General features: G+C 44.2%; 1 protein-coding gene across 1 annotated transcript; it reads right to left on the bottom strand.

The window, feature by feature from the left end:
• Positions 1-1,631: 1,631 nt before the first annotated feature.
• LOC144369507 (interleukin-20 receptor subunit beta-like) lies at positions 1,632-20,751 on the bottom strand. Its single transcript, XM_078029784.1, has 8 exons — positions 20,667-20,751; positions 16,441-16,499; positions 14,138-14,210; positions 13,613-13,737; positions 11,411-11,564; positions 7,689-7,831; positions 2,071-3,323; positions 1,632-1,961 (listed from the first exon to the last, which is right to left on the bottom strand). The coding sequence occupies exons 1-7, from the start codon at positions 20,749-20,751 to the stop codon at positions 3,216-3,218; spliced, it is 747 nt and encodes a 248-aa protein (XP_077885910.1). The 3' UTR covers positions 1,632-1,961; positions 2,071-3,215.
• Between the last annotated feature and the right edge of the window lie 5,447 nt (positions 20,752-26,198).

Raw genomic sequence — 26,198 nt, 5'->3', positions numbered from 1 at the left:
CAGCTGTTGTTGGATATCATTAGGGACTGATGAATTCAAATGTATTGTACCAATTGATGCCAGCCAACCCTCTCCTGATGTTCCCACTGCCAAACCTTTAGCTAGTAGGAGCATTTTGTATAGATGTGGATAAGTTTGAATGACTCAATCATTTAAAGCTTTGTTTTATGATCCAACAAATTATAGGTGTTCTAGAATTACCTTGTACCTTTCAGCCCCCAGACTTGTAGAAAAATAGTATCGGAAACCAAAAATCTGGGAATCGGGGTGCATTTTGGCAGTGACATTTCTAACGGGCTGTTTCAGTGGGGAATAAAAAGCCAAAATATGTTTGATTTACTGTTTTAAGCAAGCATGACTACATATTAACTTGTTTGATTCAGTCATAACCACATATAGTTCTTATTCAAACTGTGAGATCAACAACTGGCCCTCCTTTTCACTAATCCTGAAAACTAGGTTCCCAACAAAATAAACAATTATTTCTTGCTCTAACTGATAATTTAGGAGAATAACATTTTTAAATGAACTATCAATAATATTAACAATGCAAATACTGAACAACATTTTTGCATTAGTCTACATACCTCCAAACATTTGCTGCCAAATTGCTTTGTTATTGAATCACTGGTAATTTGTCACACTGTATGGCTATGAAAAAAACTTACCCAACAGATATCTTAGGTTCCATTGTTTGAGTTCACTTTCATTTTGAGAAAGCTTCAACCGGCTGCCAGGCCCCATTTTCTACTCTACCTTTCATTTTTCCATAAGCCTCATAAACTCCCAATATACTAATTCACTAAATAATATACTTCTTTATTATCGCATTATTAGTATTCTTCCCTTGTCCTGTTGGAACATAAGCCTCATGGAATAGGGTTTCTTCATTGGACACTGGGAAATGTTCCCTGAAGGCAAAATCAGGACAGCTGGGCTTGACTCTGGGGCATCCTAGGGACAGCTCCTAGAAGGGCAGTGGCAAAAGCTGCAAGAGACATCACTGAAACCAAAGAAGCCACCCTGGGCTACTCACAGACACCCAGTGCCCTCCAACTCTTCCCCAGAAGTCTGTAGGTCTCAATGACAGCTGTAAGAGGAAAGCCAGCATTAGTGCTGAGCCTGCTCCTGGGCCTGGTAACTGAACATCTGGAAGGCTAAAGCTTCCAGAAGAAGCATGAAGTCAGAGCTATGCCTTATAACTAGGGTGACCTCACTCCTGGCTCACCAGAGTAATCCCAGTTGATAGCTCTTGTCCTATGATTAAATGCACCCCACATCCACTTATTAGAATGTCCTAACTTAAAGGACCAAGTGACAGGGATAAATTAGTTGAAGGGAGAGGCTCCAGGAGGGAGGAAATCTTCGGCTACAGAGGAGGCAGCCCCTCTATGATCAAGAACTAATTCAGTGCCTGGTGCATGGTTGGGGCTCAATAAACACATGTGTTGGGGACATGGGGAGACAACAAAGAATTGAGAGAAATTTCCATGTACCTATACAGACTAGCAAAAATGGATGGAATCCTGTGAGGGATTCAAGCAGAGGAGGTCAGGGGTCATTTCTTGGTTCTGGGCTTGGTCAGGTGATGGAGGGACAATACAGATTAAAGAGGCAGAGAAGAGGAAGGATCAAGTATGACCCATGTAGTCATGTGGTCTTTATTTTTTATAAAATGAACATGATTCCAGTTCAGGCACAGTATAAAATTCACACATACTCTCCATAAAGGAGTCGAACCAACAAGAAGAACATAAAGGCAAAGCGCTTAGGATATCTCACTCTTGGACACAGCCCTCCCCAATCTACTTGAGACCCTGCCAGGTGGAGAGAGGATGGTGGGGTGGTGGTGTTACAAAGGGGAAGACAACTAGTTGAGGCAGTTAGACTGTCCCCACCACAGGTTGGCTGGAAGGGCCAGGAAGTGGGGGTAGAGAGGAACCCACTCAGAGGCTCCAGACCTGGGAGAGAGTGGGGAATAAAAAGGTACAGGTCTTGATCAACAATCAATCCTTTACTCCTCAAGAAACTTCCTCCCTCCACTCCTTCTCTAGTCTTAGGCTCTCTCACCTGGTTGGGGAGAGGAGAGAGTAGTGGCTTCCAGAGTTGAGAACAGGAAAAGCAGAGTAGAAGAGGCAGAGTCTGGATCTCTGAGTGGAATGCCTAAAGGAAAAGGAAGTCCCCACATAAATCCTATGGAAAGGGGCCTCTGGGAAAAACCAAGAGCGTCCTGGTCAGGTGATCGTGTTGCCACCTGAGTCAGTTGGAGCTCTTGTGCAGCAGAAGCTGTCCCCAAAGCAGGCAGCCTGTGACTATAGGCTGAAGCATGAAGCCAGAACTGTGTGTATTTTACACTTCTCTGGACCCAAGGCTGGTGATGTAAATAAAACCCCAAAGCCCACTTTTTTTGCAGGAACCAAAAAGACCACCCCTTTTGATTTTTACTTCTGCACTATGACAATGCCATAGGAAAAACAGACGCTGCAAACGTTACACTTGGAACCGACCACCTCCTGCCCTCTCATCACACCACACACACATTTTACCGGCCGTCCTCAAGATGTGCACTCAGTCCACACTTGATGGTGTTCTGTGGATCCCCAGCACTGGTGCACTGCCTACGTAGGGGGGCTGTGGCCTTCCAAGTCACCCACCATGGCTTGCTGAGCCCTCCACCTCTGCATAAGCATTTGGCTTGAAGTGAGATCAACACTTACTCCCATCCTTCCTTTCCTCTTCCATTTCCTCTGGGAAAGCGGGGAGCCCAAGCCAACTCACGTATGGCCTTTGGTCCTTCTTACTCCACATTTATATCCTGCTCTCCAGGAGCATTGGCCTTTCCCGGCATGAATGCAACCCGCAGACCTGCAAGGGCTGAATGTATTTACATACATAGAAAGAGAGACAGAGAGCAGAGACAGGTGCGTAGTTAATCCCCATTGCAGAAGAGAAACCTGAGAACCAGAGGGATGAAGTCACTTTCCCCAGGGTCACTCAGCTAGCAAATGTCAGCTCCGGGTCTGGAAGTCACATCTCCTGAACTCTCACCAGTGCCATTGGCACGACACTCAGCCTCTGACAGTTGCTCCCGCACATGGACACGACAGGCTCTTCAGACTTCTCTTGTCCTTCATACGTGGAGGAAAACAGGAACACAGCCTCACCCCTCACGAGTCCTGTGTCCTGCAGGCCAGTCTGTGGGCCCTTCCTCAGGTCTAGATCCAGACCTTGAAGAGTTCCTCAGAAGACAGCACAGTTGTGGCACAGACATCCACCTCTTCCCTTCTGCAGCTGATTAACTTCTCAGGTGAATTGGTTACTTTCTGAAAATTAATTTTCATCGATGATTATTAGATGTCACTAGTAGAAAGTAGTGAGAGTAAAGAGTGTCAAAAAAAATCCCAATTATTTGATGAAATTTCAAGCTGTTAAAAAAATCCCAAAGACAATTCCAACCCCTAGATCAGTGACTTCCAGCATTTGCTGAGGTCATCTCCCAGTTCACTGCCAAGCTATTCCCTCCAGGCCCTGATGCGTCAGTGCTCCAAAATTCCAGAATTCGGGGGGCGGGGGTGGGGGGGAACTAACCATTTTCCAACAAGAGCTGAGGAACAATGAACTAGTCTAAGATGCTTCATGAACAGCAACTATCACAGTGCCAAGTCCAGAGAAGGTGCTCATAAATGCAGTCTCTTTCTTACTCATATTTTTTTTCCTGAGACCCTGGTGCATAATCATTGCTAGTTGCAAACATGCAGATACCCATTTATTCAAAGGGACTTCATTGCTAGTATGCTCACCTCCACAAATTCTCTGTGTTCTTCTATAGTTACCTCCCACTGACCTCCTGGTCATCACTCCTAAAGTACATGCACACAAATGAACAGGCATGATGGTTTCCACCACCTTGGTCTCCTAGACATTAGCGTCATCCAGCCAATCACCTTTGATCCTGTTTCTAAAGAGGCAGCTTCAGGGGTTTACTCTTGATGTCCAACCGACAATAAGAAAAGATATCACACAAGGGCTCTCTGAGCAGGAGTGTTAGCCTGGAGCGGCCATCAATTCACTGCTGCTGGTCCTAGTCAGATTCTCAGGACCCTGACTGCCAAACCTGTAGTGGTTTGCTTGATTATTTTTAAATCCTAGAGCAGTGCTGTCCAGTGAAAGCAATGAGAGCCGCATATGCAATTTTTAAAATCTAGCAGCACATTTTAAAAAGTAAAAAGAAATGGGTGGAGTTATTGTTAGTGATATACTTTATTTAACAGATACACCAAAATATTGTCATTTAACATGCAGTAAAAAATTACTAAAATTTTTCAAATCTTTTGTACTGTCCTCCCAATCTATCACACATGACTTTAAAGGACAGCACAATTCTAAAACATTTAAATTAAATAATCCCAGCAGCTCAGAAGGCTGAAGCAGGAGGATTGCGAGTTCAAGGCCAGCCTCAGCAAAAGCAGTGTGCTAAGCAACTCAGGGAGAATCTGACTCTAAATAAAATTCAAAATAGGGCTGGGGATGTGGCTCAGTGGTCAAGTGCCACTGAGTTCAGTCTCCGGTACCCCTCAAAAAAAAAAAAAAATTAAACATTGTTGCACAATTAGAACTAACTTTCAAGCAAGGTTCCAATGATATTTTAAAAATATGTGTTATCATTTTTTTTAATTTAGTTGTAGTTTATTTATTTTATTTGTTTTTATTTTTATGTGGTGCCAGATCAAACCCAGTGCCTCATGCATGCTAGGCGAGTGCTCTACCACTGAGCCACAACCCAGGCCCCCCAAAATATGTTTTCAATATTTAAAAATCATGAGATTTCTCATAAGGATCTGGACTTCGAGGTTTCCTATTTACATCTTGGAGATCTCAGGCTGGGGTGTAGCTTGGTGGGAAAATGCATGTCTAGTTGGATTTGATCGCCAGCACTGCAAAAAATAAATAAATGAATCTTGGAGGTCTGGCAGCACTGGCTCAGACCTTTGTGGCAACCTTCTGGAGCTAAAAAGCAGCTGCTTTCTTTAGATGGAATGATTTTCCCTGGGTCCATCACCTCTTCTTATTGAGTGATGGTCATTGTACTGCATTGACATTTTTTTCCAGTACCTATTTGATCCCCAAAAGCATCTGAACTCACAAATGTCACTTTCTGTGAAGCACACAAGGCCACATTTGGGGTGATCCAATGTTACTAACTTGGGGCCATCTCTATGCTTGCCACCCACCTTATAGTAGAATATGACAGCAAGAAAAGAAAGAATGAAGTCAGTCACAGAAAGGAAAGAAAGACCCTTTAGCACCAAAGCCCCATCCCTGGGAAGCAACTATGGATGAAAGACATGGGGAAAAATTATATTTTTAAATAGAGAATATACACTGGACCGAATTAACATGATTGTCCTTGCATGGGTACTTTTGCTTTGACTGTTACATGGTGATATAAACTTTAATGGAAAGGAATTCTTCATGGCACATTTCAAAGTGCAGCCATCCCAATTGTAAAATTGTAGATATAGACATGTAACATTTCACCCACACAGATAAAATAAGCACAAACCTGGAAGGACATTTTGGAGAATTGCCAAGGATTTCCGATTGGTAATTTTCTACAGTTTAATTGGCAAGATGAGTGGATTTTGCAAGGCTGGCTGGAAATCGCTTTTTTTTTTTTTAACAGTTTGGAGGATTATGTATAAACAATGCAACTGTCGGAGAAGCTAGGCTCTGCTGAGAGAAGGGGGATGGTGGTAGTGACGCCCGGCTCCAGAATGTGTTTGGGATTTAATGGACACTAATGATCTATCTCTCACACAGCACCGTGGGGAAATGCATTGACTCAGAGAATTTGTCCACTTTAGAAATCCAGGGGAAAAAAACAGAATAGAAGTTGGAATATCCAGGGAGGCATCTAGAGAGGTGGCCAGATGCACCGTGTGGGAACTGCTGGCTTCTGCTTCTCCCCACCATGGCCCCGGGCACACTCACTCCTGTGCTCTGTGTTCCCTGGAGTAGAATAAGAATCCTAGGCTAGTGCAGAGCTAGGAACACCGGCAGGGACCCCTAGTCTTTGGGAGTCACTATGAAGTCCAAATTGCCCCCCATGTCCCCACGCCATCCCCACCAAAGACAAAGCATAGTCCAGACTTCCCATGTTCCCACACATGCTCTTTACCCTGATGCCCTTGGCGGATCAGTTGAATATATTGTGTTGGAGTATGTTATTGAATGTAGCCACTATTGGAACTGTAGAAAGGGACCAAGAAGGTTCAGCAGGACAGTTCAGAAGAGAAAAACTGTGTATGACTCCTGAAATGGCAAGCATCCTGGGCTGGGCAAACACCAGGTTGTGTTCATGCCAGGTCCTGGGAGAAAGCAGAGGTGGCCTCAGGGAGGTGCCTATACCCTGGAGAAGGGAGATCTCTCCTAGACCCTCTGATTAGAAATTGCTGTGGTTTGAATATGTTCTCCCAAAAGCATGTATTGCAAACTAAATTCCCAAGGCAACAGCCTTAAGGTGGGACCTTTGAGAGATGATTAGCTGAGGGCTCTACTTTCACCAATGGATTGATGTAGATCGTAAAAGGACTTGAGAATGGGAAGAAAGAACCTACAGAATAGGAGAAAAACTGTGCTGCTTCTTCTTACAGAGGATTAAAAGCCAGAATATATAAAGAACTCAAAAAATTCAGCATCAAAAAAACTCAGCCAGGCTCTGTGGTGCACGCCTATAATCCCAGAAGCTGGGAATGCTGAGGCAGAAGGATCCCAAGTTTAAAGCCAGCTCAGCAAAAGCGTGGTGCGAAGCAACTCAGTGAGACCCTGTCTCTAAATAAAATGCAAAACAGGGCTGGGGATGTGGCTCAGTGGTTGAGTGTCCCTGTATTCAATCCCTGGTATTCCCCCCCACCAAAAAAAACCCTCAATTTATTAATGAGCAAATGAATTAAACAGATCTCTCAAAAGAAGAAATGCAAATGGCAAACAAATACATTAAAAAAAGGTTCAACATAATTAGCAATTGGAGAAATGCAAACCAAAACTAAAATGAGATTTCATCTCACTCCAGTTAGAATGGCAACATCAAGCACACAAACAATAATAAATGCTGAAGAGGACATGGAGAGAAAGGAACACTTCTATACTGTTAGTAGGATTGTATATTACTACAGCCACTACGGAAATCAGCACGGAGATTCCTCAAAAGACTAAGAATGAAACCACCATATGACCCAGCTATACCACTCCTCAGTATTTATCCTGAAGAATTAGTTGTTATACTATAGTGATCCATGCACACCCATGTTTATAGCAGCACAATTCACAACAGCCAAACTGTGGAACCAGCCTAGGTGTCCATCGATGGAAGAATGGATAAAGAAAATGTGGTATATATACACAATGGAGTTTCAGCCAGTCATAAAGAATGGAACTTAAGAATATTATGTTAAGCAAAATAAAGTCAAACCCAAAGGTCAAAGGTCATATTTTCCTCAGAACCAAATGAACTTCTATTGTTTATGAATTACCCAATCTGTGATATTCTATTCTAGCAATACAGACTGAGACAGGTGCTCTTCTCTAAAAACCAAAAAACCCACAAAAAGCATGCCATGCCCACCTAAGGCCTAAGGTACAGCCCTCTGATCAGCGTCATGCTGCAAGGAAAGAGGAAGCTTATTTACCAAGGTGTCTGGGAGGACCACCACGGGGCAGCAGGAGTACTGGAGCAGCTGACCCATTTTCCAGATGGAGAACGGCACAATCACGAGGATCAGCATGAAGCCAAGGAAGGCAAACAGGGCCAGGGCCAGCGGGAGAGCCTCTTCTGGAGACAGAAAGACAAGAAGACGCTTAGAAACCACAATGAAGGGGAAGCCTCCAAACCCAGGCCTCCCCTGACCCCTGGAGTTGACGCCGAATGTCAATCAAGACGGCAGAAGCCAGAAACCTGAGATTTGATAATGTGCCCTGGTGACCAAAATTGCCGCCATTTTTCTAAAATCTAAATTTTAGATTTAATCTAGAAAACCTAGATTAAGGTATGCTTTCCAGAAAGCTCCAGAGAAAATTAAAATCTCTTTCTCAGGAAGGGGAAGGGAGGAGCATTGTGTATGAAGGCAAGAGTGGTGTTAGCACATACCTGGCACAGCTGCCAGAGGAAGGCACCCGGCCAGGTCCCAGAACTGGCTGGTGGTAACCAAAAACAAAGTGTTTCGCAATTTGCTCTTAGCACTGATCCATCTTATGGAGGAGAATATTAAGTCCGGAAAACAGTCACATAATAACTATGATATATCAAGCCCCTGTTATGTGGCTCCTCCTTCCATCTCTATTCTGGGGGCTGGGTGGTAAACCCCTGTTCTTTGCAATGGGCATGAGTTTCTCTGCTTTTATAAGATGATTCTATGCTCAGAATGGTTAGGCAATTTACCCCAGGTCACACAGATAGGGTTAGCTCCAAAGCCCATAATTATTGTAATTGTAAATGTAGCAGAAAGGACCAGACCTGGGCATCTGGAGATGCAGAAGGGGAATGCAGTATTTTCCCATCTCCGTTCTGTGTAACCTGGAGTAGCTCATTTAAGCACCCCCTGGTCGGGTAGTTAGCTCACAATGTGAAGGATAACTTAGCCAGGGAGGTTGTGGAGAAGCTGGTAGTCACACAAGTGGCTGGGGCCATGCATATTGTTTCAAAGATTTTGAAAATTATTTTAGCAGTGTACATTGAGAGATACACAAATGTTCATCCCTTTCAATCCACTCCTATGATTTCAATTCCAAAAAAATAATTCCAAGAAAGGAAACAATTATATGCATCGGTCTGTTCATGGAAACTTCTGGAATACAGCAACAGAACCCCCTTCTCTGCCCAGAGTGGTCCCTGCCCCTCCCACCCCTCCAGGCCTGTTCTGGTACATTTTCCTCATGGAACCCACTGATACCATCCCATCTTTTGCTTGTTGGGAATCTGTCTCCACTAGAAGGGAGGTTCTTGAGAGCAGGGATTTCCCTGCTGTATCCAAGTGCACAGGCCAGGATTTGGCACACAGTGAATACTCAGTAAATATTCATTTAATAAAAGAATGAATATCATCTTCAAAAGCAAATGAAAGCTGGGTGTGGTGGCGCCTGCCTGTAATCCCAGCAGATCGAGAGGCTGATGCAGGAGAATCACAAGTTCAAAGCCAGCCTCAGTAAAAGCAAGGTGCTAAGCAACTCAGTAAGACCCTGTCTCTAAGTAAAATGTAAAATAGGACTGGAGACATGACTCAGTGGTTGAGTGACCCTAAATTCAATCCCTGGTACCTCCCCTCCCCCAAAAAGCAAACAGAAGTGATTCAAATACCCAATAAAGGGGATTCACCAGAATGGTAGGCTAGTCATTCAGCTATTAAAATGAGAATTGGGACAGATACACACTTGGTTACTACAGCATGGTTTATAGTGGCAAAGGACTAGAAAACACAAAATATTCTCATTAATAAGGAGATATTAAATATACTGGTTTACTATGCAGCATTTAAAAAAACTGAGGTGGACCCAAAGATACCGACATAAAATGATGCTCATGATATATTGCCAAGTGAAGACGAGCCAGGCACAGAACACTAGGTATGGGATAGGCCCCTTTGTGTGTGTGAGCACTGGAATCACACAGACAGTACTGGGAGGATTAAATGCCAGACTCACCAAAGGAAACCTCCTGAGTGGTATATGGGGAAGAGTGAACAATATTTAACTCTGACCCTTTTTAAAATTTCTGTGTTGATTGGATTTTTTTAAACAAGACATGATTTTTTTTGAAAGTGAATAAAATAATAATCAGAAAATTTACATGGGAACAGTTATAGATATGTTAGTTATTGGGGAAAAACAGAAAAATAGGCACAGTGTTTATATGCTATAGAACTCCGACGTGTAGGTAATGACTGAGGGCTACGCTCCTTTGGAGGGCAATTTGAAAACAGCAATCAAAATTAAAGGTCTATATCTTCAACCAAGTCAATCTACCTCGAATAATTTATTCTTCAAATAAATGTATACCAGAAAAATTATCTTTTTTTTTTCTCACAATGTTGGGAGGGTCAAACTTAAGGTCTTGTGCATGCTAGACAAGCCCTCTACCACTGAGCTACACACCCATCCCTGGCAAAATAATCAATGTATTAGCAGAAATTAATTAGAGCATTGGCTGTAATAGCAAAATATTTTGGGAAAAACTAAGTGCCCATTAATAGGGGACTAGTTAAATCAGTTATTTCATATACATATAATGAAATAGTATGTAGCAATAATGAAGGATAAAGGAACTACTTTATTAATAAGGCAAAATCTATAAGATACATAAAATGAAAAAGACAAGATCCAGAAAAATGTATAGAACATGCCACCATTTTTGCTAGCCTCAGCAACAGAGAGATGCTAAGCAACTCAGACAGACCCCTGACTCTAAATAAAATACAAAATAGGGCTAGGGATGTGGCTCAGGGGTCAAGTGCCCCTGAGTTCAATCCCTAGTACCCACCCCACAAAGAAAAGGAAAGGCAATATATGTAAACATATTCTCATTTACTTGTATATGCATTAAAAAGTCTTCAGAAGTATATGCAAGAAGTCCGTATCTATGGTAGAGAGTATAGGAATTTTATGGGTGGGGAAAATGGATATGGAAAATAAAATTTCCATGTGTCTCTTATATTTTTTGCACCATATGAATGTACTATATATTCAAGGCTAAAAGATCACTCACACACACACACAAGTGGTGATATTTGAATGGTAGGATCATAGGATGTAGAATTTTGTTGGGTTTATTTTTTCCAAAAGGGTTTTCAAGTTATTCAAGTTTTTAGACCATAACATTTCAAGGGGGGTCTGGAGGTGTAGCTCAGTGGTAGAAAACTTGCCTCGCACCTGTGAGGCAATGAGTTCAATCCTTAGCACCACATAAAAAAATTAATTAATTAATTAAAGGTATTGTGTCCATCTACAACTAAAAAAAAAAAATTTTTTTTTTTAATGTCAAGGGGGGAAAAAAAAAGAGGCTTCTGGAGACACTCCATAAAGCCCCTTCCAATAAAAGAAACTGTGGCATTGTATGGTGTATGACCTCCTTCCCAGGCTCACCAAGGAACCTGGTGGCCTCTCCTGCAGCCACCTCTAATCACAGGCAGTATTCATCAGCCTTGACACATCTGGCCCAGGGAGGAGGAAGCTCTCACAGGGAGAGTGACAGCTGCTTAAAGATTCCCACCCAGCACTAGGATGGCCTCCTGCACACATTCACCGGAACCCACCCAGGTCTGTGAAATCAAGGGAAGGCTCAGAATCAAAGGCACCTGAGCATGCACCAAGAGGGGCTGTCACCTCTGCGGGGCCCAAGGGACAGGCAGATCTTCTTTACCTTGCACCTCCACACACTCTGCCTGGTTGAAGGCACTGTGCCTCCCGATGACCTTCACCAGAGACTGGGCCTTCACACAGTATGTGGCTCCTGGGTCCATGGTTTCCAGGTGCACAGGAACAACGCCCCTACTCCTCACCACTTTGTTCTGTTCCTTTGGGAGAATAGAAAACACAGTTATTCTCTGAGGGTAGCAGGACTGGAAAGGTTGAGGAGAGCCAGGAAGGGAACACTGCAGAAATTTCCTATCTGGGGTACATACAGAATGTTCCCTGTTACTCACGCATGTTTGCACTCACTTGCTCGTTTATCCACTCACGTTTATTAGGCACCTAATAAGTATCAGGCACTGTTCCAGGAACAGGGACAGAGCATATAACGAAGGAGGCAAAGTCTTTGCTGTTGTAGAGCTTTCGTGGGGAAGACCAACAATATATACATACATGTCAGGTGGCCATAAAAGCTGTGCAGAGAAAAGGCAAGGGGCTAGAGAGTGACAGGGAGGCACTAGTTTAGACAATGTGGTTAGCAGAAACCTTTCTGAAAGGATGATATTTGAGCAGAGACTGGAAATTTGGAAATCTGACTGGGCAAGGATTTGGCATGGTCACTACTGCCACAGAGATCAGTGCATAAAATCAGAGAGCTGGTGGGCCATGCCTCCCCACTTGCCCATCCATCCCTCTGTCTATGCACTCCGCTGTCCACCTTTCCACATCCACCGCCTGCCCCGGGCCTGTGCTCTGCATCTGAGCCTGCAGAGGCTTGTGTAGGCTGAGCCTAGGTGACTCAGGGCACATACTTCTCTTTCAGCACTGGCCCTGCCAGTTACAAGGGTGGGGAGCCACTCTGTCCCAAAGAATCAGGGAGCTGTGTGCTGCCTCCTGCCAGGTGCTGACCCTGTCCCCAGCACCACTCCACCTGTCTGGTTGGCAATGCCATGTCCTATCAGTTGGCTCTGACCTCATGGGGATAAGGGCTGGTATTATTGCCTGCCCTATCTGCCCCCACCCACCTTCCAGGGGACACTTCCCAACCTAAAGCCCCTATTGAGTGTGTGGCAGGGCATATACACTGCCCTCAGACACCACTAAGTGATCTGGGATACCTCTGGTGTGAGAAGGGTCCTATCAGAGACCAACTAGCTCCCTGCAACCACTAAGCTTGGCCCGATGAGCATGAACAATGGGATTCCTCTCCAAAGACTTTGGTCTTGGGAAACTAAATACCTAGATCTGGAAGTAGGGATAAAGGGGAGAGGATACTGTGAGAGGCCTCAGGCTCAGAGGCCTTGAGTGGCTGGGAAGGCACCATCATAGGCATATGTTGGAAGGTGTGATGAAGGGCAGGGCCTGGGAGTAAGCTGGGCAGGGAGCCACAGGAAGAGGACTCAGCGGAAGGAAGCAAGGCCACCACAGGTAGGGGTCCCTGGAGAAAGGAGACTCTGCCACCTCTCCTCAGGGATTCTGTGAGAGCCCATATTAATACTCTGAGAAAGCCCATTACTTCCTGGTGCTGATGGGAGCGGGCCTCTAGGCCCTGTCTCCCTCTCAGCTTGGACAGGGGCTCCATGGATTTGAGTGTCCCCTCACTTTCCATTGGTGCCCCACTCCTTCTGCTGCTGCTGTTTTGTGAGGGCTGGACTCTACTCACCTGGACTACAGCAGCCTTCCCACGGGGAGGGGCAGCTCCCTCCCGGGCTTTCTGCATGGCCTACCTGCTCCTAATTAAATGGGCTTATTCATAAGCCAGCTCCTGGCTGGCTGCCCCCTTCTGTTCCCTGCCAAGATCCACACCCTCAAGAGGCTTGTACCAGCCTCGTAGGCTCTTGAAATCATCCAGTTGATCTGGAACACCCTGGCCTGCTTCCCTTAACTGGCTGAGGAGATCAGCTGATGAGAGAGGGGAAAAGTCCATTCAAAAGATGTTCCAGGTCAATCTAGCTTAGTTTGGGGCATGAGACTGTCCCCCAAACTTCAGCAGATCTGCCTGAAAATGTTCTCAACCAAGACCAAAGTGGACTTGGCATTTTTATTTTTTAAAGAGGCCCAAGGAATGGTCAGCATCTAGTCATTTCTCCCTCCACAGGCTTCACCCAGAGCTGCTCATTCTCAGGCTGCCCAGACAGTGAGCACTGCAGGACCTGGCTCTCCTCACCCACCCTCAGAGAGCTATGCCATCTCCCCGCAAAGCCCGACTCACCTTGGCACCAGGCTCCCTCCTCCAGTAGGCCACGAGGAACTCAAACTGTGGCCCCAGGTCTTCCAGTTCAATAACCAGATGGAAGCCATCCTTGGACACCTCCATCCTGGGTGGGGTAAGGATGGCTGTTGGCAAGACAAGGGCAGAATCAAAGCCAGTCCCAGGCAGGACCACTTTTTTAATGATGAATGAATGAAACCCAAATGGCAAAGATTTACTATGATTCTGTTTTTTTTTTTTTTTTGGCCTCTTAACTTCGATAAAGTCTTCTATTCTTTTCCAGAAATATATATACTCAAGAAAAGAGGAAAAGGGATTACATACTCAAGTAGACATTATTACTTTCCCTTCTAAAATTGTGTGCTCCAGGTTCCACTAACCTAATATTTTAGTAGACATTGCTCTTCACCTTGGCTCATCTAATGAGCAGATGCCGTTTCTTAATGCTTGCCAAACACCTGCCTGAACTTGGATCTATGTGGAGCATAGCTGGGCCCCATCTTTTCCCCTTAGGAATGAACATACCTAGCAGGGCATGTGCATCCCTATAGTTCTCATAGACAGTGGCATGTACAGGCATCTGAATACTTTCAGACATCTGCAAACCACCAGAGGCCTGTGGATAGGTTAGCTATTCTGTTCTAGGCCTCATCTCACATCTTGACAGAGGGATATTATTGGCAAGTCAAAGGCTTTTTACAAATTTTAACATTGACTCTAGAAATTACAATTTAAATATAAATATCATCTTTTACATTACTTGGATCCCAAAGAGAGAGGAATCCCCACCACCAGGCCAAGAACAGAAGGGGTCACAGAGGCAGCTCCCACCCCCTCGCTACTGATGATGAATCCATATGTGCCTTGCAGATCCAGGTCCTCTGACCTCCATCTTTATGGAGGATAGATATTATTAGAGAAAATGACCCGAAGTTCAGAGAAGAATTTTTTGACAGTGTTGGGCCAGAAACCTCTGTCCTAAGCATTCTGCATACTTGTCTCATTTAATCCACCCAGGAAATCTAAGAGGGTAAATATTATTCTGTTTGTATGGAAATGTTAAGGGACTTTCCCAGAATCACAGTTAATGACCAGAATTTGAGCCCATGTCTATGTTTCTAGCTCCCCCATGAGGGGTGTTTATTCTTTGTACCAGGCAATCCCAAGTCCATCTATAATTAAAATAACTAGGAAGAATTTTGAACTCCCAATGACCAGGATGCACACAAATCAGTCAAATCAGACCCTCCAGGAATGGGCCCCAGGAGTGTGGTTCTCAAGCTCCTCCTCGACTTCAGCATGCAGTTGAGGGTAAGAACCTCTGCTCCCAATAAGGTTAAGGGCAGAAGATCCTCTATAGGGGAGCCTTAAAGAAGGATCTTTCACATTCCTGGGGAAAAGTCAGAGTGGCCTTTTACAAACAGAAAAGGACAGATGGAATGCCTTGAAGAGATCAGAGAGACCACTCAACACCACGGATAATTCAGAATGGAGTTCTAAGAAAAGAATAAGCCACACGCAAGAAGGAGGAAAGAGAACAGAGGACAATAGGGAGAGAGAACAAAGCCGGGCTCCCTCCCAGCCCTAGAAAATAAAACAAAAAAGAAAAGCAGGCAGCAGACCCAGAGGCTTGAGGCTCCCCCCGACGCTGCAGGTGTGGGTGCACCTGCCCTGTGAGGATGGTGGGTGCTGGGAGGACGTCCTGGATTGGCACTGCCCAGGCTTGACAACAGAGCTTTCCTTTTGTAATAGGCTAGATTTGTTAAAGAAGCCTTCAAAGAGCAAATAATGCATTTTTCTAACTATTAAATGTGATGTAAAACTTCTCGATTTCAAACTCTGATAAAAATTAATTTCATAAATGAGCTTCTAGGATCTGGATATAAAATGAATCCCATATTTTCTATTATTAAAGTGAAATTCTAGTTTTTCTTTTCGGTTCTCATGTGAGAACAGGAGAGTACAGCAGGTCCTCTCTTCTTGGTCACTGCTGACACCTCCTGGCGCGTTTGCGGTGGTGCTTTTGTGCACAGTAGCCCTGTGGTCACCCTTACTCCAAGTTCAGGTGGAAGAAAACCACCAGGGCAGCGCCACACCCAGTCCTCTCCCAGGCCTCCCTACCTGTGTGCGTGTGACCATGGTCTATCCAGGGGTGGATGTCTGAGACCTACTGCCCGCTCCACACCTGCTCTCCCTCCACCCTCCACACTCAGCCCACCACCAATCCCGTTGATTCCCGCCTCCTGTATCTCCCCCCACCTGATCTCTACCCAAGATGTAATAGTCATCATTCTTTTGGTTGCACTTATTATGCTCCATGTGTTGTTCTCCCTGCTTTACTTATATTAACCCAGTTTGCTCACATTGATCCCAGGAGGTACAAGAGGAGGAGCCTGAGAGCAAGGTCAAGGTCCCATGTTGTGCAAATGCCAGCACCAGGAGCAATCCTAAGCAAGCTGGATCCAGATTTTGCTTCTTCAAGATGATGCCTATTGTCCTCTGCCTGCCATGCTGTGCCATGGCCCTGCCCCCAGTGGTCCACTTGAGTCCCCTCTGGCTGCTCTCTCCTCCCTTTAACTTACCTTTTCTATTTATTCTTCAGAGAGGAGCCAGAGATCTTTCCAGAACATGAATCTCATCATGTCACCTCCTTCAGTGCCCTTTGCTGTTTTTAGGACAGACGTGCACTGCTTCTCACACTGCCTGCCTTCCAGACACTCCCCGTCAGGATTCCACACTGGCGGCCACCCTGCTCCCCCTGGAGTCCCCTCCCCAGAGGGCCTCTGCCTGCATGTCCCTATGTGAGATGGTCAACTCAGTGAGCTTACCTTACTGCCATCAAACAGACAGAGGCGAACATGTCTGCTGAGCACCTGGATGCTCATTCCTGGGAGAGAAATCATCTTACAGCTCCACAGGGTGAGGATCAAGGAAACACGACTTGGCCTTGACTTAATCTGAAAGAAAAACACAAAAACCTATTAATAGTAGTACAAATCCATTTCCAAAGCATCATTTGTAAAATACAGCTTAAGAAGATATACATAGAATACAAAAAGGAAAACTTTTACATGGATATACATACACAGAGTTTCAATAGTCTGTTCAAAATCAAACCCAGTTATTTCAGGTAAATTTTGCATAAAGTTATATTTGAAATATTTGCATTTTTTTCTTAACTACTTAAAAACTTCAATGAAAGACTACTAGTACTAGCAGGTAAAATATATGACCTGACCCTTGAATCACTGTATTCTAGTCTCCAGGTCCATTCCCATACGATGTGTGGAATTGAAGACAGTTACCCTAGCATGACAACCAAGATACCTGGCATGAATGTCACCCAGCTACCTCCTCTTTGGCTCTTAGATGCTTTGACATAGAATGTCATGTTTGGTCTGACTGTTCAAATCTATTTCACAGATAAAGGTCAGATTGTGAATAAATAAACTGGCATTCTGTATTTTTATTTTTAAAGAACAGCTTCAATTAGCTAAACTTTACATTCTGCTTTATGATCACAAGCCTTTTCATTTAAATAATTTATATTGTTGTAAAAGATAAGATAATATCAATAATCTGTCACCTTTTTATTTAAGTAGTGAGAGCTGGGTTTTTAGTTCCCGGGCACAAGTTCACGGCATTAACTGTGATCTGCTCAGCACTGGTGCACCAAGCAGCCCCTCTGCCCACTTGCAATACAGCACCTCCTACTAAGGCGCCAGTTGATGCTCAGGGTGAGAGGATTAGGGGCACCAAGTTCTGCAGCCCCCTTCCTACCACCCCGGCCACCACTGAGGGGTAAAGTCAAGGTAAATGGGAAGGGAGTGACATACTCTAATGCAGTTTATATCTGTTACAGGCAGATATAAAGTAGAATTAAAGATCAAGAGCATATTCTACTTCAAATACTGGCATAGCAAAAATCTTTTTTTCTTGGTGGTACCCAAAAAGTGTGATCATGAAGTTCTGCCGACTTTTTCATTCCCACTCAATTAAGATCATGTCACTTCCACTCTTCCTGACTGAGCTGGCAGCTTCCCACTGCAAGAGATCTGAGATGAGCAGCTTGCAGAGAGCAAAGTCTGCTTAGCTCTTGGTCTCTGAGGTCTCAGTCCATGGTCGCTTGACTCCACTGTTTTGGGGCCAGTGGCAAGGCAGGGAATCAGAGCGGGGAGCACATGGTGGCGTGATGTGTCACCTCGCAGCAGCCAGGAAGCAGATGGGAGAGAGGCAGGGGCTGGGGTCCCACAATCCCTTCATGGGTGTGGCTCAGCCATGTAACTTCCCCTCACTAGGACCCAGCTCCAGGTCCTACCACTTCCCAATAGCCCCCAGGCTGGCAGCAAGCCTTGACCCATGGGCCGTGGGGCACCTATCCAAAGCACAGTGCTGGCCACAGTATGACTGCGTTCTCATACTCTGCCAGGCACTGCCAAAGCCTTCATAAATTCTCACAACTGCTCGATGTTAGGACGACTGTCATCCCTGTTCCCAGATGAAGACACTGAGGTAAAGCATGATGAACAGGGAGACGCAGTATTACATCCTTTGTGGCGTTGGGAGGAGGGCACAACCGCTAAGAGAAACCAGAGTCAGGGGACCAAGTCTAGGTGCTGCCTTGACTATGTAAACATCACTGCTTTAAAGCCATATGTCACTCATGTGCTGGCCCCAGGACAACGGCAGCCAGGCTGCAGCTTCTCTGCTGTCGCTGTACTCACAGTGCCTGTCTTCGCGTCCCACATCAGATCTCTGAAGGACAGCTGTGATGCCGTGAGCTCAGGTTGCAGAAAGTAACTTGCTCGAAACTGATTCCCTGAAAAAACAGCTTTCCTTTATTTTCTTATAAAAAGAAGAATGAAATTCAAAACCAAAAGTCTAAGATATTATGCTACAAATTTAGGAACAGATATTTCCAAAATGCCAAGGGGCTTACTAGCAACTTGCTTTCCAAGACAGATGAACCAAGATAGGATCATGCTCAAAATTTTAAGATAAAAACTGATAAAAGACTACTTTAAGATAGTTTTAAGGAAGATCTTAAAGAGTTTAGACCAACAACATGCTTCACAGTGAAGATGATTTATTCAAATATTTCTATAAAATGCAGAAATCTGTAACATTTTTTATATATTTTAGAAAAAATACATAACCATTAGTTTGGATTCTTTTTTAAATTTTTTTAGTTGTTGATGTAACTTTATTTTTATTTATTTATATGTGGGGCTGAGGATGGAACCTGGTACCTCACACATGCTACGCAAGTGCTCTGCCATTGAGCCCAGCCCCAGTCCCAGCCCTGCTTCTTTCTTCACATATATGTTTTTAGTTATAGAGGCACAAAATACCTTTATTTTATTTATATACTCTTCCGTGGTGCTGAGGATGGACCCAGTGCCTCACATGTGCTAGGCAAGCGCTCTACACTGAGCCCGGCCCCAGAACCTAGTTTTACTTCTTAACACAAAAGTACAGGAATCCATCCACAAAATGCACGAGGATCTTTTCAGCACTGAAGCCAGCGAGGGGGTAGGTCTCGTATTTGGGAACTTATAGTGGCACTTCTGCTATCAAGACCACCCAATGCAAGTGAACTCCCCCTCCACTCTGCCAAAAGGTCCTGCGCAGCACTGGAAATGGGTATGACCTGTCAGGAATGGAGCAGCCTACCTGTCCCCACTTCTATCCTGCTTTGGTGAAGAATTTTCTACCAAAAGTCTTTGATGTGTTCCAATATAAATAAAGCAAGCGCGGGCTCCATTCTTTGTTAGGAGCTAGACCCATCTGGTCAGCTTTGCCCTTTGATGCCCCTGCTCTGAAACTGCTTTCCTGTGTTCTGAGGTCATCTCGTGGTACTTTTTTTAAGTATTAATTCCCAGCCAGCCCATCCCTCTGGAGGGAAGCCATTCCCTTGCCCACGCAGGCTATGGGAGATACCTAAGAATTTTTATACTTCTCTTCGATACTTTATCATGAAGAACATTTATTATAAAATCACTTTTTTGTTTAAGAAATCATTTGAGGGCTGGGGATGTGGCTCAAGTGGTAGCGCGCTCGCCTGGCATGCGTGCGGCCCGGGTTCGATCCTCAGCACCACATACCAACAAAGATGTTGTGTCCGCCGAGAACTAAAAAAAATAAAATATAAAAATTCTCTCTCTCTCTCCTCTCTCACTCTCTCTTAAAAAAAAAAAAAAAAAGAAAAAAAGAAATCATTTGAGTCCCTGCCCTGTGCCATGGGCTGTGCTAGGAGCTGGAAATGGAGCCAGAGAATCCTTGTTGACCACAGCTGAGTGAGGGAAACAGAGAAGTAGGCACATGAGACTAGTGTATGTGCTCACAGGGTGGGAGGGAAGCCGCGCTGCCAGAGCGGGCATCGCTGCCAAGGTGGAAGGGACCCTGAGACTACAGGATGGGAAGGGGAAGGAAGAACCTTCCCAGCAGAAGTAACCTTGAAGCAGCCCTTCCACCCGCAGTTAATGGCTCAGGCACCCAGGAGCCAGCCTGCCCCTCATGACTCCCCTTCAAAATGAGCTTCTAGACAAAAGTTGCCAAGTAGCGGGAAATCCAGGGTGAACAGGAATCAGAAAGCCCACTGAAGACTCTCCAGGAGAGCCCTTGCTGTGAAGAGGAGCAGAGGAAGGGAGGCTTCCTCGCTGGGACGGGATGGGCTGGTGGCACTGTGCTGGGACGGAATGGGCTGGTGGCACTGTGCTGAGACGGGATGGGCTGGTGGCACTGTGCTGGGACGGGATGGGCTGGTGGCATTGTGGTGCGCTGCTCCCAGTGGTGGCAGGGGAAGGCAGGACAGGCAGGCTAAAGAGCAGGAAAGGGCTGGCAATTAAAGAGAATAGGGAAGGGCTGGAGTCCACAACACATGTAAACAGATGGTCCTCTCATAGAACTGGAGTCCTTGCTTATGGTCACAAGAGGGACAAGGAAAGGACGTGCTCCAAAGAGAAGTGAGACTCGGCATCTTCCTCAACTTGTTTTAGCTACCAGAGAAAAATTAGCCTCCAAGCATGGCTGCAGAGGCCGAGCGCCACCGTACCTTCCTCCAACAGCTGGGAGAGTGTGGAAGGCCTGAAGCCTGCGGGGATAGCCCCCATGCTGGTTAACACATCCACGGTGTTCATCTGCCGAGGAGAGGACAAACAAAAGAGGTCTGCTCGCTTCCATCCATGCTTCCTCACCTCCCCACTGTGTCCCTTCAGCACCACAGCAAGCCCAACCCAACGGGAAAACACCACGTGCACATGTCGAGAAAGTGCTGCAACGTGACCCAATTCCTGAGAGGACATGGCCATCACTGGATCTGCACTCTCACAAGGATGTGGGGCCCACATAGTGCTGGGCGCAGAGCTTTGTGTTTCTAGATCACTGCTTCAAGTACATTCTGACTGTAATGCTCCTGCTCCAGCCCCACCCCAACTGCACTGCCTTTCAGCAGATGATACCACTAGCATCTCCTTGGGAGTTAGAAGAGCAGTAGAAGGTCAGGAAGATGCTAACTGAACCATTCATGGTGATGACTCACGGGGTGGAGAATTTTCATTTTGTCATGTCATTTTTTTTAAATGACAGGATTACAGATAGTGTCTTACCTTCTGGGTTTTTCAGACTTTTCAAATAATAACTAAAATCTAATGCCAGCCTTTGCCAAATTGATAAATAATCTGAATAGGATCAATGAGAAAGATTTCGAGCTCTGAAATCACACCATGAATGAAATGATCTACTCTTTTTGTACAGAAGCCCTAATGAGAAATGCTGGTTGCAGCTCAGGCTTGCTAAGGCAGAAAGAGAAGCCTTCTGCCCTGCACCTTCCACACCTGAGCCTGGGTAGATCTAGGCAGTCTCGAAGAGTCTCCATCCTGGTTTGAATCTGAACTCAACCAGAACTAAAGGTAATAGAACACTTAAGACATCCCAAATGTCTTCATTGCCAAAAATATTATAAGACATCAAATATAAAGTATTATTAATAAGACAGCAGATACCAACCTCTGAGATAGCTTTTTGAACAGCGCTGCGGCGAGTATTAGTTCTGGGGAAATGAAAGAGCAGGTAAGTGCAGGCGCAGCCTCTGCCTCTCACCACACGAATCAGAGAACAAGTACAAACACTCAGTAGATTCTGAAGACCAAACAATCTCTAGGCGAGGCCAAGCTAGAACTAAATGCACTAAAAATAATTGCAAAACTAAAGTAGCCATGACCTTTAGGTCAACAATAATATGAAAAGCTCTCTAGGTATAAGTTGACTCCATTTCAAGAAAATCTTGCAATATTTTAATAGTAAAAATAAATAAAAATTTGGCAGAAGCTGCTCGCTCTCCCGCGCTCTGTACCTCTGATTAGCTTCGGATTCACCCTCCGTCCCCCCGGTGTCCTCCTCACTGCCCTCTTCACTTGTCACCTGCTCCTCTTCTTTATCACAGGGCTGGAAAAGTGTTGAAACAGGAAGTGCTTTCCAACTAACACAAAAATCAACCAATAAAAATGCTACGACTTTCAGAAACTTTCAGGCACAGAGGGGAATTTATATGTGACAGGGAAAAAAATTTCAACCCATGACTGATAACTTCACTATGTGAAACAATGACAAAGACTAAAGTAAACAGCAAATTCACCAAAATAAATCCCAGGTAGAATTTATTCAAATGAAAAAAATTAAAAGAATTACCTTTGATAGGAGAAAATAAAGGTGGGGTAAAGCCCTTTGCAGTTACGATACCAAAATTTAAATAATCATAAATGGAAATGCTAGCAGATTTCACTAATAAAAAATACACGCAGCTGAAGGTCAATAAAGAAACCATTAACACCAAGTTCTAAGGGTTGATTTCATAAAAAGCTCTTATAAATCAAGAAAAAGATTTTTTTAAAAAATTCATTTGAAAAATGGTCAAAGAAACTGAACTGGTTATCCACAAAGAAGAAACGCAAATGGTCGTAAATCATATGAAAGGATGCTCAGCCTCATTCGGAGTATCACAAGTACAAATAAAAACTATGAGGCTGTTTTGTTGATCACATTGGCAAAGGCTAAGAAAGACTGGTACTGGCCAGCCTTGGCAGATGCACGGGGAAATAAGCCCTCTTGACATTGGAGGCCATAATTTTGCCAAGAAAAAATTGGCAAAATAAATCAAGATATAAAGGTGTAAACCCTTTGAAGCACTGACAAGCATGTAGGATTTCACCCAAGAGCAACAACCAAGAGTCTACAAAGAGGTACATGCAGACTGATCCAAACAGGCTGCAGGTGGCCACCCTCCACCTCTTCCTCTCTAGCAGAACTGCTGACTCATGGAGCCTGCTGAGACTCCATCTGGCCAGCCAGCCTCCCTTGCAGCTAGGTGTGGCCTGGGGACTAAATATGCTGGTCCTGGAGACGTGGCTGAAGTTTTCTAACTTCCAGAAAACTTTTTACCTCCTTAGATAGCAGCTCATATTTCTTGATTCTTTCCTCTTTTCCCTTTTGCTGCTCAGAATCATTAAAGGATTTGGCCACTGACTTAACTAAAGAGGTAACCCAGGAAGAGCTGCCTCACTTGGAGCTATGGAGTTCCAGGTGGGGCCTGAACCAGCACCAGAAAGCCATCTCCACACTCCTTCCATGCGTGGGAGAAGACACAGCTACCTCAGGTGAGCTGCTTTGGGGAGACTTTTTGGTAATTCATAGAAGCTAATTTTAGGTTCTTTGTGGCATAATTGACGGTGATTATAGGTTGCAAACACCCTGAATAAATGTCACCACGAGCTGAAATGCTTGCTGCCTTCCAAAGGACGACCTAGACCTGTCCTGCGTGGTGCATAGCCCTTCGCCACCCGTGGCTACTGAGCTCTTCACATTAGCACAGGTTGAGATGTGCTGTCCACACACTGGATTTTGAACCTAATATAAAACAAGTAACTCAATGTCCAAATATAGATCATGTGTTGAAACGATATTTTTGATATATTAGACAATATAAAATATTAAAAATAATTCCCCCTATTTGTTTACTTCTTAATGAGTGTAATGAAAATATATATTTGTGTCTTTTGCTGGCAAAGAATTCCTAAAACTCTTGGAATTTCCTGAATTCTTATCCATAAGAAGTTTTCTTATTCCTAAGAAGTTCAACCATTCTAGTGTGCAGGCTAGTGAGGTGCCTCTAGAGGACCCCTAGAAAGCTTCAGGAAGGGATTAGAGGTTGGAACCTTCAGCTCTTCCTTCCAAACTTTAGGGAGGATGGAGGAGCTAGAGACTAAATTCATCACCAATGGTCAGTGATTTAGTTAATGAGAATAAACAAAATTCCATAGAAACCCCAGGGAGGCTGGGGCTTGGGTATCTTGCAGGTGGGTGAATACACAAAGGCTTTGGGGAACAGCATGCTTAGCTCCTGCATGCCCCACCTCAACATCTTGCCCTGTGCGTCCTCTTCACTGGTGTTCCTGAGTTGCATCCTTTATAATAAACTGGTACATCCAAGTATAGTTGTCCCGCAGTATCCTCAGGGGATTGGTCCCAGGAATCCCCATGGATACTAAACCTAAGGATGCTCTAGTCACTTATATAAAATGATACAGTATTTGCATATGACCTGTACACATCTTCCCACATACCTTATATCATATACAAAATACCTATGATCTCTAACACAATGTAAATGCCAAATAAATGATTATTATATTGTATAGTTTATTATAAAATAATGACAAGAAAAAGAAATGTACATGTTCAATATAGATGCAACTGTTTTAAGATATTTTTGCTCTGTATCCTCAGATACAGAGGACAGACAGGAAAGTGTTCTCCCAAATTCTGTGAGTCACCCTAGGGAATCATCAGACCCCTGCAGAAGGAGAGGAGACTTCTGAATTTTTGGCCAATCAGTCAGAAGTACAAGTGGCTGCTGGGACATGTGACTGGCATCTGAACAGAGGGCAGTCTAGTAGGACTGTGCCCTTACTGTGTGACACCTGTGCTAAATCCAGGAGTTAAGGCCAGAATCCAACTGAGTTGCTGGACACTGGCTGGTGCTACGGAGCTGATATGGAAAATGACACCCGTGGTGTCAGAGAATAACCCCGCCCCCCCGTCAGGAACTCAGTGTGGTCACTGGAAGACTTGGAATCCCGTGTGTGGGTTTTCTTATTTCCATCCGACAGAGCTCATCCAGACAGGTGTCTGCACCACGCAGCATGTGCTGTGACTCAGGACAAAGCAGGCATGGACAGTATGCTGATATCTTGGTAAGGGGGTCATGTATTTGTGGAAGTAAACACCAAGTGGACAGTGGCCATGTTTTATGATAATAAATGCCCCTTAGTTGTTATAAAACCACCAGCTCACACAGCCACCTCCTGCTGAGAATGCTCCGGGGCTCACTTTCACCCAAGCTCTTCACAGGCCCCCAGGACCTCAATACGCAATGTCCTCCCCACGCCCTGTCTCTGTAAAACTAAATTTAAATTTCAAGTCATTCTCTAGTCAACTGATCCAAGAATATAGCTTAATGTTTAACTGAAAATGAGATCTATCTGAAGGAGAAAGCATAGACAACAAAGACTCACCTCCAGGTAGGTTCTGGGAATCAGACCTTCGTTTCCTTTGCTGTCCTTAGCTATCCACCAACCAGCAGGCTTCTTCTCAATTACAAGAAGAATTTCTCCTTTCTTAACGCAAAACAAAGTACAAATTTAAAAATGAACCTCACTAGTCATGAGTAGCATTTCATTACTAATGCTTTAAAATATACACTGAAAAAAGGAAATATTTCCTTAATTCAATATTTATCCTAATTTTTATCAAATGCTTCCCTACTGCCATACCCCAATACCTTTGTGACCATAAATGAATCATTCCTTTGGGTTGCTCAACACACATTCAAATTCTACATGCAAATGGGGACCATTTCCACAAGCATTTATGAGGACCCATACTTATTCTAGCAATTTGATTATTGCAGAAAATATTTTTGAATTTGTAAGTCTCTCTTTGGAAAATTTCTTCCAGGAGTATCATATAAATCCCTGAAGAAAAATGATTCTATTAAGTTAAGCCCTATTTTGAAACAAAAATAGTTTACCCAATGTTCCTACCTACCTAATCCATGTTTTCAACAATACTTGTCCATTGAAAACAATACTTGTTCATGTACGAAATATAATCCATCCTTGAAAAACAGTAATTTCCACTACTGAAGACATGTAAAAGCAAAGACTTTCTTAGAATATACATTATTATTTAGTATTGGTGGCATTTTTCCAGGAAAAGTTAAATAAAAACCTATGAATTAAAATGTATTAGCTCAGTGCAGTAGCACATGCCTGTAATTTCAGTGACTTGGGAGTCTGAGGCAGGAGGACTACAAGTTTGGGGCCAGCCTCAGCAACTTGGCAAGGTTCTAAGCAACTTAGCAAGGGGTCCTGTCTCAAAGTAAAAATAAAAAGGGGTGGGGACGTAGCTCAGTGGTAAAGCACTCCCAAGTTCAATCCCTGGTACCAAACCAAACAAAAAACAATAAAGATATTACTTGTACAATATTCTTGCATATTTTACTATTAATGAGTGTCACATTTTGAACAAA

This window comes from Ictidomys tridecemlineatus, chromosome 12, assembly GCF_052094955.1.
Source record: "Ictidomys tridecemlineatus isolate mIctTri1 chromosome 12, mIctTri1.hap1, whole genome shotgun sequence".
Lineage (NCBI taxonomy): Eukaryota > Metazoa > Chordata > Mammalia > Rodentia > Sciuridae > Ictidomys > Ictidomys tridecemlineatus.
Note: the sequence above shows the minus strand (reverse complement) of the source record. Positions and strands in the feature narration are given on the sequence as shown.